The sequence below is a fragment of the Sinocyclocheilus anshuiensis genome, unplaced genomic scaffold, assembly GCF_001515605.1.
Source record: "Sinocyclocheilus anshuiensis isolate Anshui unplaced genomic scaffold, SAMN03320099.WGS_v1.1 scaffold1332, whole genome shotgun sequence".
NCBI lineage: Eukaryota > Metazoa > Chordata > Actinopteri > Cypriniformes > Cyprinidae > Sinocyclocheilus > Sinocyclocheilus anshuiensis.
In genome coordinates this window covers 43,261-56,498 of record NW_015546082.1, presented here as the reverse complement: position 1 = coordinate 56,498, position 13,238 = coordinate 43,261, and the positions used below count along the sequence as shown (strand labels likewise).

The 13,238-nt window shown below is 46.9% G+C and overlaps 1 protein-coding gene across 1 annotated transcript in view; it reads right to left on the bottom strand.

Annotated features, from left to right (window-relative positions):
- Nucleotides 1-353: 353 nt before the first annotated feature.
- LOC107699946 (multidrug and toxin extrusion protein 1-like) overlaps nt 354-13,238 on the bottom strand; it is an 18,934-nt gene continuing 6,049 nt past the window's right edge. Inside the window, exons 9-11 of the mRNA XM_016501404.1 lie at nt 1,530-1,599; nt 513-607; nt 354-432 (exon numbers count right to left, since the gene is read on the bottom strand). Of these exons, the coding sequence (XP_016356890.1) occupies nt 426-432; nt 513-607; nt 1,530-1,599 (172 nt within the window). The 3' untranslated portion in view covers nt 354-425. The remainder of the gene's footprint in view (nt 433-512; nt 608-1,529; nt 1,600-13,238) is intronic.

Below are 13,238 nucleotides of genomic sequence, written 5' to 3'. Positions count from 1 at the left end.
TATACTCTGAGAAATCCAGTGAGCACCTCATTTAACACAATCCCTCCAGCTAGTATAAGCAGCATGAAGAAAACCGTAAGTCCTCGACGGACAACCAGCTGTTTGGTGCTCAAAACCGTGCCAACTGTGACCAGTGCAACAGCATTTGTTATTCCTCCTTCTCTTTTACTGAGCCCTTCGAGGTCTGTGTTTGCATCTGTCTGGCCTTCTTCGTTGTGCTGGGACTGCTGTGGTACTTCTGTTCAAGAATGAACAAAAGACAACATAATCAGTCAATAGACAAAGTCCATGATGAAAGACAAATTTATTTATTTCTTGACCACTGAGGTCATCATATAACAGACAGAAACTACCTTCTGTATAGCCCTTATTTTCCATAGCGTAAGATTCATCTTTGGTCTCAGGGACTTGTACACCTGCTCTGATTAAAGCCTGAAAATAAGAAGATAAAGACTGCAGTCATCATCTATCCAAATAGACTATATAGATGTGGATGAAGTAAAATGTCTCACCTCTTGAGTCGCTTTTTTCCAGTCCAGTTTGCAAATGAGGATGATGAAGAACAAGGACTGTAGGAAAACACAGCCAAAAAACCCAATCCAGAGACCTAACAATAAAAAGGTATTCAGCATGGTAATGTTGTTTATTGGCTCAGTTACAGTACTTATATAGAGCAATAGTGTACAGCGTTAAATAGCTCTGTCACTACAAATGGCATCAGGACATAAAGAAACCTGTTATCTACACTCTTGAAAATAATGGTTCTTTATTGGCATCTTTGGTTCAATGAAGAAGCTTTAACATCCATGGAATCTCCACTCAAGAACATTTTAATAATCTGATGAAACTTGAGAAGAAGTTTCATCAGATTATTAAAATGTTCTTCACACCAACAAAAAATATTCTTTTAAGAACTCTTCGCTGAAAAGTTATTTGAGGAATGCAAATAATTATTCTATGACATCGCTAAAAAACACCACTTTTTAACCCTTATTTTTAAGAGAGTACTATGGAAAGGCTTTCAAATTAAAATAAATAAATAAATACATGTCTCTTTTGGTATTCCACGTTTGAAAGAAAATCATAGGGTGAAGCATACATTTTTACAAATTACAGCTTCCTATTTCCAATATTTCAAAATTATGAAGTAGCTTTAATGTAGCAATCCACTTTATTACCAATTATGCCCATGTTGAGAGCAAACATCAGGGACACTCCAATTGGAAATCCCACAAAATAATATCCCACAATGTTACAAAGAGCACCAAGCAGTTGCTTTCCAACACCTCTGACAATGCCACCTGCAATAGCCTACAATCAGAACACATTTGGATGATCAAAAAATGGACAATATCAAAATGGATTCACAATATGTGTGATATACAAAGAGCAGGCCACTTGAAATTAATAAGTCTAATGCTATGAAGCTTTATGTTTCCTTCCCAGTCCATATATCTCCAAACAAAAAGCTTTTAAAAAAATGCTTTTCAAGCATACAAACTTTGTTTAAAGAACATTAATAAACTTACCGAAGTGGCATCAAATAGATGAACAAAGCCATACATGACCATGACCTCTGATACTCTGAGGACAATTTCCCTGCAAGACAGAGAGTTACAGAGCAAAAAAAGCTCTTCTCCATCATTTGTGACCCTGGAGCACAAAACCAGTCTTAAGTCGCTGGGGTATATTTGTAGCAATAGTCAAAAATACATTGTATGGGTCAAAATTATAGATTTTTCTTTTATGCCAAAAATCATTAGGATATTAAGTAAAGATCATGTTCCATGAAGATATTTTGTAAATGTCCTACTGTAAATATATTAAAACTTAATTTTTGATTAGTAATATGAGTGGCTAAGAACTTCATTTGGACAACTTTAAAGGCGAGTTTCTCAATATTTAGATTTTTTTGCACCCTCAGATTCCAGATTTTCAAATAGTTGTATCTCGGCCAAATATTGTCCTATCATAACAAAACATACATCAATGGAAATGATTTATTCAGCTTTCAGATGATGTATGCAACAAAGTTCGTAGTTCGGGAAGAAGGAGGCGGGAACATTCAAAGAAAACTTTAATAATAAAATAAAATAGCGCGACAGCCCCTCGCGGACGACTGTCGCGCACAGAACCAAAACACAAAATAAAGTCCAGGCCTGGTCCTCTCTCCTCTTTCACTGACGTAACTCCTCCTTTTATCCTTCCGGAGCTCCTCCGTGGTACTCGAGACCGGTGAGTGGTGCAGGTGTCGCTCAATATCAATTACTCCACCGGCCTCGCTCCGTTCCCACGTCTCTCGGCCCCACCCCCACTCGTCACATACCCCCATCGCCCCTCGCAGGCTGGGGGGTACTCCCGAGACTGCGCTCTACTCCCCCCTCCCCCCTCCGTGTGTTGCGGGAGAGAGGAAAAAGGAGTTGCCGCTTTAAGACAGCTATGTACGGGAGTTGTAGTCCAGAGTGAGATGCATTATGTGTAATGTAGTTCAGTGTGAAATGTGCTGGAGAGACGTGCCCTCACTGTGTGCTGTGCAGTTGAGAACTGAGGGAGAAAGTTTGTATTCCGCTTACAAGTTAAGTAAAATCAGTCCACACCATAGCTGTTTTGCACTGTGAACATGACAACATGAGAACGAGTAAAAAAAATGGCATGCATCGGTAATTTTGTCTGTCTCTTCCCTTGCACGAACATGAATTGTCAAGCTGTTACGCTGCCACCGGAAATCACTGAAGTGGAGAAAGTAACACTGGGGGCTCGAGTCTGGGATTCGTTCGTTGCAGGTGAGACATACGGACATTTTAAACTGTTAAACCGAACCAGACGTTGTAAGAGAAAAAGTGGAAATGGCGGATACTCGGGAGAGAACGCGAGTGGTGAGAAAACATTCTCATTTAAATACGAGCAGCCTGTGGAATCTTGCGATGTTGGAAAGGACAGAGAATGATGAAAAACGAACACATATATCATTTGTTGACTGGCTAAACGAAATGGATGCTCAAGTGTCAAAGACTGATAATAACAACAAAATCCATTTATTAGTGGGGTGGAAAATGACCATATACATGACAGTGAAATCGATACACAGTGCTACACACAGAGTACTCCAGCAAATTTGAACTACTCACACTCCATATGCACAGATTTAACAGCCAAACGGATGCTTTAAGGCACGCCCACAATAAATCGCCAGCCTTGTAAACATGATGTCTGTGCAGCTCAGCATAGCATTCGTGAGGATGAAGGTAACACTATGTATTCCAAAGTCAATGAGTGTTGTATCCCAGAGCTTACTAGGTCCAGCCAACATGGAAGGAAACCACGTCGGATATTCTGTGACCTGTCATCAGACAGTGGGGAGGAGTGCAATGATCACAGAGAAAGGATCCCCACACTGCGACCAGGTCAGTTTGATGGCTCTACTTCATAGAGAGAATTCTTAAACCGCTTTGAGGATTGTGCCAGAGCTAACCATTGGTCTGAAAGGACAATGACTGTGCAGATGAGGTTTTGTCTAGTAGGCGCAGCAGGTGCAGTGATCCACAAGAACCCCAAATCGATACACAGTGCTACACACAGAGTACTCCAGCAAATTTGAACTACTCACACTCGATATGCACAGATTTAACAGCCAAAAGGATGCTTCAAGGCACACCCACAATAAATCGCCAGCCTTGTAAACATGATGTCTGTGCAACTCAGCATAGCATTCATGAGGATGAAGGTAACACTATGTATTCCATGTCAATGAGTGTTGTATCCCAGAGCTTACTAAGTACAGCCAACGTGGAAGGAAACCATGTCGGATATTCTGTGACCTGTCATCAGACAGTGGGGAGGAGTGCAATGATCACAGAGAAAGGATCCCCACACTGCGACCAGGTCAGTTTGATGGCTCTACTTCATCGAGAGAATTCTTAAACCGCTTTGAGGATTGTGCCAGAGCTGACCATTGGTCTGAAAGGACAATGACTGTGCAGATGAGGTTTTGTCTAGTAGGCGCAGCAGGTGCAGTGATCCACAAGAATCCCAGGTCCAGCCGTTGGGATTATGCCCGCATAGTAGAGGAAGTGGAGGCTGCATACGGTCCTTCATCCGAACACGCTGCTGCCATTGGAATAGAGCTGAGGCAGAAGGTCCGCAGGGCAGGTGAGCCACTCCATGTGCTAAGGGACGACATTTATGAAAAAGTCTCCATTGCTTATGCAGATCGCTCTGAGAGGGAACAGGACTCTATTAGTGTCGAGGTGTTCACTAATGCCACGCGAGATGCCGATATCGTGCAAAGATTGCTGGAAGAGCGACCACGTACCCTGGCCCACGCCTATGAGATTACACACAGGTATCCTATCTCACTGGTAGGTATTTCAGGGTGGCTTGGGGAGGGGAGGTATCCAAAGCACATCAACTTGTCACTGGGATTCCTCAGGGATCAGTTCTTGGACCCCTCCTCTTCTCCATATACACGACATCACTGGGTCCCATCATACAGGCACATGGCTTCTCCTACCATTGCTATGCTGATGACACACAGCTCTATCTTTCATTTCAACATGACAATCCAATAGTAGCTCCATGGATCTCAGGCTGCCTGGGAAATACCTCGACATGGATGAAGGAAAATCACCTGCAGCTCAAACCGGCAAAGACTGAGTTTCTTATTTTCCCTGCCACTCCGACTCTACAGCATGATTTCATCATCCTGCTAGGTTCATCAAAAATTATTCTTTGGTGACCAGCTGACCTTCAAGGACCATGTTGTAAAGACAGCTCGATCATGCAGGTTTGCATTGCGCAACATCAGGAGGATCAGGCCCTTCCAAACAGAGCATGCTGCACAACTTCTTGCCCAGACCCTTGTAATTTCTAGGCTGGATTATTGCAATGCTCTTCTGGCTGAACTTCCATCATGCGCAATCAAACCTCGACATAATAATTCCAAATGCAGCGGCATGACTGGTCTTCCATGAGCCCAAAAGGGCCCACTTCACTCCTCTCTTTATCTCCCTGCACTGGCTACCTGTTGCAAAGTTCAAGACATTGATCTTTGTGTACAGAACAGGCTCAGCACCCTCCTACTTCCTTCTCACTCTTACTAATCTACATCCCCTCCAGAAGCCTGAGATCTGCAAGTAAGCGATGTCTCGTGGTAAGATCACAGAGAGGCATTTTCGTTCACCTTTCCTGGCTGGTGAAATTATCTTCCCACAATCACAGTAATTAACAGAACACCCGACACATTATCTGACAGCAACACTAATTTAAATCGATACACAGTGCTACACACAGAGTACTCCAGCAAATTTGAACTACTCACACTCGATATGCACAGATTTAACAGCCAAAAGGATGCTTCAAGGCACACCCACAATAAATCGCCAGCCTTGTAAACATGATGTCTGTGCAGCTCAGCATAGCATTCGTGAGGATGAAGGTAACACTATGTATTCCAAAGTCAATGAGTGTTGTATCCCAGAGCTTACTAAGTACAGCCAACGTGGAAGGAAACCACGTCGGATATTCTGTGACCTGTCATCAGACAGTGGGGAGGAGTGCAATGATCACAGAGAAAGGATCCCCACACTGCGACCAGGTCAGTTTGATGGCTCTACTTCATCGAGAGAATTCTTAAACCGCTTTGAGGATTGTGCCAGAGCTGACCATTGGTCTGAAAGGACAATGACTGTGCAGATGAGGTTTTGTCTAGTAGGCGCAGCAGGTGCAGTGATCCACAAGAACCCCAGGTCCAGCCGTTGGGATTATGCCCGCATAGTAGAGGAAGTGGAGGCTGCATACGGTCCTTCATCCGAACATGCTGTTGCCATTGGAATAGAGCTGAGGCAGAAGGTCCGCAGGGCAGGTGAGCCACTCCATGTGCTAAGGGACGACATTTATGAAAAAGTCTCCATTGCTTATGCAGATCGCTCTGAGAGGGAACAGGACTCTATTAGTGTCGAGGTGTTCACTAATGCCATGGGAGATGCTGATATCGTGCAAAGACTGCTGGAAGAGCGACCACGTACCCTGGCCCGCGCCTATGATATTGCACACAAGTATGAAACCACACGTCGAACAGCCACTAGTGTAACGCAACTTATGCAATCTGCCGTAAGGCCGATGGAATGAAAGACTAGAGCAGCAGCAGTATGTGAACGTCCAGACCAGAGTGGAAGTGACGAGGAATGTTCGGTGCCGTCAACCCCTGAGTGGAGACAGAAAAATTCAAAAGCAGAATTCAAACTTCGTCTGCAAAGATTCAACAAGAGGAGTAAAATCAATTGGGAAGAGATTGTCTGTCACAACTGCCAAGGTATTGGTCACATGAGGCGGAACTGTCCTTCACCCAGGCTCAACCTGGAACGTGTGACTCCACCACTTCATCGGCCTACAGAGACCCAGCCTGCCTCCACAGTTCTCAGAGTCAAGGGGAGTGGGCCAGAAATGTGCATTCATCTGCTGTTGTATGACATGGAAGTCTGTGCCCTGTTGGACAGTGGGACCAGGAGGAGCGTGTTACCTCGGCTCTGTTATGAAACCATCAAGCCTGATGTAAGACCCCCACTCAAGCTATCCACTGTACAGGCCCTGCAGGGAATAAGCCCTATAAATGTCAATGTCCTCGGGGAAGTTGATGTTCCAGTGCAAGTTGGAACCCAAACAGTCAGTGTTAATTTCATTGTTGCAGATGAAGCCGAGGGCACCGAGGCCATTTTGGGGCATACATTCTTGGAGCAGGCATGGGCACGCCTTGACTTTGGTAGTCAGAAGATTGTATTGTTCGGCGAGCAGATTCCATACTTTAATCCAAAGAACAAGCCCAGGGTGCACATGGTCCGCATAGCACGCACAGCTGTCCTTGAGGCGGGACGTGAATGCATCGTTCCAGGCAATGCACATTTTCGGGAGGAAGTACAGGGCAGTGTGCTGCTGAGTCCGACTAAAGGCTTCATGGAGAAGCATCAGGTGATGGTGGCACGGATTATAATTGGTACCCAGCCAAGTAATCGAGTTCCCGTTAGACTGTATAACCCAGGTACTGTCGCTGTGAAGGTGAGGAAGGGTGTAATTGCCGGAATCTCCCGCAGTTGTCCCAAGTAACTTACAGTCACTGTATGCAGAGAGTACAAGGGATCTGAGGGAGGCAGAACAGCGTGAGCTCGCGGAGCTGCTTCGTGCTTACGGTGATGTTTTCTCCACTGGGCCGACAGACCTCGGCCGCACAAACCTTGTCCAACATGACATTGAAATCCAGCCTGGCCCACCTGTGAAGCAGCAACTGTGTAGAATGGCATTTGAGAAAGAGCATAGCGCCGATGAACAGATCCAGCAGAATCTTGATGCTGGCTTAGCCTCCCCAATTAATAGCTGCTGGGCTTCACCCATCGTAATGGTGCAAAAGAAAGATCAAACCTACATACACGGAGTCTGTGTGTAGACTACCGGGCACTAAATGAGCGCACCATAAAAGACGCCTACCCACTTCCAAGAATCCAAGACACACTAGACACGCTGTCCACAGCAAAGTGGTTTAGCACATTGGACCTTGCCTCCGGGTACTGGCAAGTGGAGTTGACCCCACAGGCGAGACAGGCAGCTGCGTTCTGTAGCAGGAAGGGGCTCTTTGCGTGGAACGTCATGCCGTTTGGCCTTTGCAACGCCCCGGCAACGTTCCAGCGCTTAATGGATCGTGTCTTGGCTGGAATGCAGTGGGAGATCTGCCTAGTATACCTAGACGACATCATTGTGCTGGGCAAGGACGTGAAGGAAATGCTCCAGCGCCTGGCAAAGGTGTTTGAAAGGCTGCGCCAGGCCAACCTGAAATTGAAACCCGCTAAGTGTTGTCTCTTCCACCGCCAGGTAGTCTACCTGGGCCACATCGTCTCAGAGCATGGTATAGCTACTGATCCTGAGAAAGTGCGGAAAATTCGAGAGTGGCCACAGCCCACGAGTGTTAACGAAGTCCGGCAGTTTGTGGGTCTCGCATCCTACTACAGACGGTTTGTCAAAGACTTCGCCACAGTTGCAAAGCCCCTTCACAACCTGCTAAGAAAACATGCCCGATTTCACTGGACACCTGAAAGCCAACAGGCCTTTGATAAGTTAAAGGAGCTGCTCATTACCGCCCCCATCCTTGGCTACCCTATGGACAGTGGTGATCTTATTCTGGATACAGATGCCAGCAACTTCGGAATCGGGGCTGTGCTGTCTCAACTGCAGCAAGGAGAGGAGCGCGTACTAGCATATGGAAGTCGGAGCCTGACGCCAACTGAACAGAATTACTGCACCACACGGAGAGAACTTTTAGCGGTAGTGGAGTTGACAACACATTTCCGTCAGTACCTGCTGGGCAGATCCTTCACTGTACGTACAGACCATAGTAGCCTACAGTGGCTAATAAGAATGAGAGAACCGGAGGGACAGTTGGCCAGGTGGCTTGAGAAGCTTGGGGAGTATGACTTCAAAGTTGTTCATCACCCTGGGCGCTGTCATGAAAATGCTGATGTGCTTTCCCGGAGACCATGCCGTTCAACGTGCCCCTGCAACTTTAAGAATCCCATCTTTATGAAAAAGTCTCCATTGCTTATGCAGATCGCTCTGAGAGGGAACAGGACTCTATTAGTGTCGAGGTGTTCACTAATGCCATGGGAGATGCCGATATCGTGCAAAGACTGCTGGAAGAGCGACCACGTACCCTGGCCCGTGCCTATGATATTGCACACAGGTAAGAAACCACACGTCGAACAGCCACTAGTGTAACGCAACTTATGCAATCTGCCGTAAGGCCGATGGAACGAAGGACTAGAGCAGCAGCAGTACATGAACGTCCAGACCAGAGTGGAAGTGACGAGGAATGTTCGGTGCCGTCAACCCCTGAGTGGAGACAGAAAAATTCAAAAGCAGAATTCAAACCTCGTCTGCAAAGATTCAACAAGAGGAGTAAAATCAATTGGGAAGAGATTGTCTGTCACAACTGCCAAGGTATTGGTCACATGAGGCGGAACTGTCCTTCACCCAGGCTCAACCTGGAATGTGTGACTCCACCACTTCATCGGCTTACAGAGACTCAGCCTGCCTCCACAGTTCTCAGAGTCAAGGCGAGTGGGCCAGAAATGTGCATTCATCTGCTGTTGTATGACATGGAAGTCTGTGCCCTGTTGGACAGTGGGACCAGGAGGAGCGTGTTACCTCGGCTCTGTTATGAAACCATCAAGCCTGATGTAAGACCCCCACTCAAGCTATCCACTGTACAGGCCCTGCAGGGAATAAGCCCTATAAATGTCAATGTCCTCGGGGAAGTTGATGTTCCAGTGCAAGTTGGAACCCAAACAGTCAGTGTTAATTTCATTGTTGCAGATGTAGCCGAGGGCACCGAGGCCATTTTGGGGCATCCATTCTTGGAGCAGGCATGGGCACAGCTTGATTTTGGCAGTCAGAAGATTGTATTGTTCGGCGAGCAGATTCCATACTTTAATCCATAGAACAAGCCCAGGGTGCACGTGGTCCGCATAGCACGCACAGCTGTCCTTGAGGCGGGACGTGAATACATCGTTCCAGGCAATGCACATTTTTGGGAGGAAGTACAGGGCAGTGCGCTGCTGAGTCCGACTAAAGGCTTCATGGAGAAGCATCAGGTGATGGTGGCACGGATTATAATTGGTGACCAGCCAAGTAATCGAGTTCCCGTTAGACTGTATAACCCAGGTACTGTCGCTGTGAAGGTGAGGAAGGGTGTAATTGCCGGAATCCTCCAGCCTGCTGATGTGGTTCAGGCCTCCACTGCAGAGCTGCCTCCAGCGGATTCATGTCCCGCAGTTGTCCCAAGTCACGTACAGTCGCTGTATGCAGAAAGTACAAGGGATCTGAGGGAGGCAGAACAGCGTGAGCTCGCGGAGCTGCTTCGTGCTTACGGTGATGTTTTCTCCACTGGACCAACAGACCTCGGCCGCACAAACCTTGTCCAATAATAATTAATAATAATAATAATAGTAATAATTAATGACATTTATATAGCGCTTTTCTAGGCACTCAAAGCGCTTTACATTGTCAGGGGGTATCTCCTCATCCACCACCAGTGTGCAGCATCCACCTGGATGATGCGACGGCAGCCATAGTGCGCCAAAACGCCCACCACACACCAGCTTATTGGTGGAGCGCCGATGAACAGATCCAGCAGAATCTTGATGCTGGCTTAGCCTCCCCAATTAATAGCTGCTGGGCTTCACCCATCGTAATGGTGCAAAAGAAAGACCAAACATACCGCTTGTGTGTAGACTACCGGGCATTAAATGAGCACACCATAAAAGACGCCTACCCACTTCCAAGAATCCAAGACACACTAGACACTCTGTCCACAGCAAAGCGGTTTAGCACATTGGACCTTGCCTCCGGGTACTGGCAAGAGGAGTTGACCCCACAGGCGAGACAGGCAGCTGCGTTCTGTAGCAGGAAGGGGCTCTTTGCGTGGAACGTCATGCCGTTTGGCCTTTGCAATTCCCTGGCAACTTTCCAGCGCTTAATGGATCGTGTCTTGGCTGGAATGCAGTGGGAGATCTGCCTAGTATACCTAGACGACATCATTGTGCTGGGCAAGGACGTAAAGGAAATGCTCCAGCGCCTGGCAAAGGTGTTTGAAAGGCTGCGCCAGGCCAACCTGAAATTGAAACCCGCTAAGTGTTGTCTCTTCCACCGCAAGGTAGTCTACCTGGGCCACATCAATGAAGAAGTACTGCCATCACCGCCAGTACTTCTTCATTCTCTGGGTGGACTACTGAAAAACTGCGTGCTGCCCAAGCAGCTGATCCTGATATCGCTCCCATCAAGAGGTGGATGAAGGAAAGCATGGTACGACCCTCCTGGGAAGATGTGTTACCCTACGGGCCGGCAACAAAAGCCTACTGGAGTCAATGGCAAAGACTGTACCTAAAGGATGGCATTCTGTTACGACGTTACTACCTGAATGAGGGCCCTGAGTTTTACCCCCAGATTATCCTGCCACAAGTTTTCCGGAAAGATGTCATGCACCAGATGCACGAGGGTCCAGTGGGGGGACATTTCGGTGCGGATCGAACGCTGTCCCGGCTGCAGACTAGGTATTATTGGTACAAAATGCGAGAAGATGTTTCACTTTGGTGTCGCACATGCACCAGCTGTGCTGCAAAGGCTCGACCATTAAAGAGGCCTCAGGCACCCATGGGTACCGTGCGAGTGGGTGCCCCCATGGAAAGGATTGCTGTTGATTTGATGGGCCCCATAAATGAAACAGAACGATTCAATCGTTACATTCTCGTAGTGCAATATTATTTCACCAAATGGGTGGAAGCGTACCCCCTGCCCAACGACCAGGCTGTTACTGTGGCAGAGGTTATAGTCGCTGAATGGGTCTGCCGTTACGGGGCACCACTTACCCTCCATAGTGACCAGGGCACCAATTTTGAATCGGAGGTCTTCCAAACAATGTGTGAGCTGCTTGACGTTGACAAGACCCGTACAACGCCTTTCCGACCTCAGTCAGATGGGCAGGTCGAGTGATTTAATGCCACTCTACAGAAAATCCTAGCCACAACCTCTGAGCGATGTCATTGGGAATGGGATCTGATGGTTCCCTACGCTGTGATGGCTTACCGAGCGACCAAGCACAGTTCGACTGGATTTACCCCAAACATGATGCTCTTCGGCCGGGAGATAACGGAGCCCACTGACCTGGTCGTAGGAAAGCCCCCCAACGACACACTGACTCAATCATTCCCACGATATGTGGTTCAGATGAGAGAAAGTTTGGAGTTGGCACATCAAGTTGCAAGGGATGCACTTGGCCAATCGGTGGAGCATGCTAAAAAGCAGTACGACAAGAGAGCAGCCAGGACACGCTGCAAAGTCGGTGATGCGGTGTGGCACCTTGTCAAGGGAATGAAGCAAGTGAAAAACAAAATCAGGAAGTTTACTTTATCTTGGGACATCTGGACGACCTAGTGTACCGGATCCAGAGAAACCCGAGGACCAAAGTAAAAGTCGTTCACCATGACAAGCTCAAACCATACCATTCTTGGCAACCCCTGGAGAACAGCTGGGTGTTTAAAGACTCAGAAGTTTGGCAACCTCAGGAAGTTCCTGCCCCAGACCTGGGAGTCGATGGAGCTGAACTTGACTTGGATCTGTCTTGTCTCTTCACGGAGGAAACCAGAAATTCCGGTGGCCCAGACAGCATGCCTCTCATGGATGACACCAGTGTGCCGATAACTGAGCAGGACACAGAGAATGTTCAGTGGAGAGAAGGTAGCACGGTGCAACAGGATTTAACAGGGACTGTTAACGGCCAAATGAGGGGTAGGCCGCAACGAGTCAGGAGATCACCGAGGAGGTTTGGGGACTGGACTAATTGATTATTAAAGACTTAGGGGGAAAAAAAAGAGAAGGAAAGAATATTTTGTTGGCAATTTGTTATTGTTCTACAATTGTTCAAAAAAAAACAAAAAAAAAAATTGATGCATGTCATCTGTGAAAAATATTATTTTATGTGTTCCCTTTTTGTAACCCAGGTGGATTTTGTTGTTTACCATTTTGTTAAGAAAACAAGCCAAGTGTATATTTAATTAAGTTTTATTTGTATGCAATGGCTGTTGTTAACCTCTTTTCCTTCTGCAGGCCAGTAGTGGAGAAGCCGGCGGTCTCTCCGCTTGTTCCTGCTGCCCGATCTCCTCAGCACCGCGATCCCCCTCAGCAGCAAGGGCTCTCTGACAGCATGTCCCTCCTGCCTCCCGGGTTTCGGCACCAATGTAACAAAGTTCGTAGTTCGGGAAGAAGGAGGCAGGAACCGGTGAACATTCAAAGAAAACTTTAATAATAAAATAAACATAAAATAGACAGAACCAAAACACAAAATAGAGTCCAGGCCTGGTCCTCTCTCCTCTTTCACTGTCGTAACCTCCTTTTATCCTTCCGGGATGCATTATGTGTAATGTAGTTCAGTGTGAAATGTGCTGGAGAGACGTGCCCTCACTGTGTGCTGTGCAGTTGAGAACTGAGGGAGAAAGTTTGTATTCCGCTTACAAGTTAAGTAAAATCAGTCCACACCATAGCTGTTTTGCACTGTGAACATGACAACATGAGAACGAGTAAAAAAAATGGCATGCATCGGTAATTTTGTCTGTCTCTTCCCTTGCACGAACATGAATTGTCAAGCTGTTACGCTGCCACCGGAAATCACTGAAGTGGAGAAAGTAACACTGGGGGATCGAGTC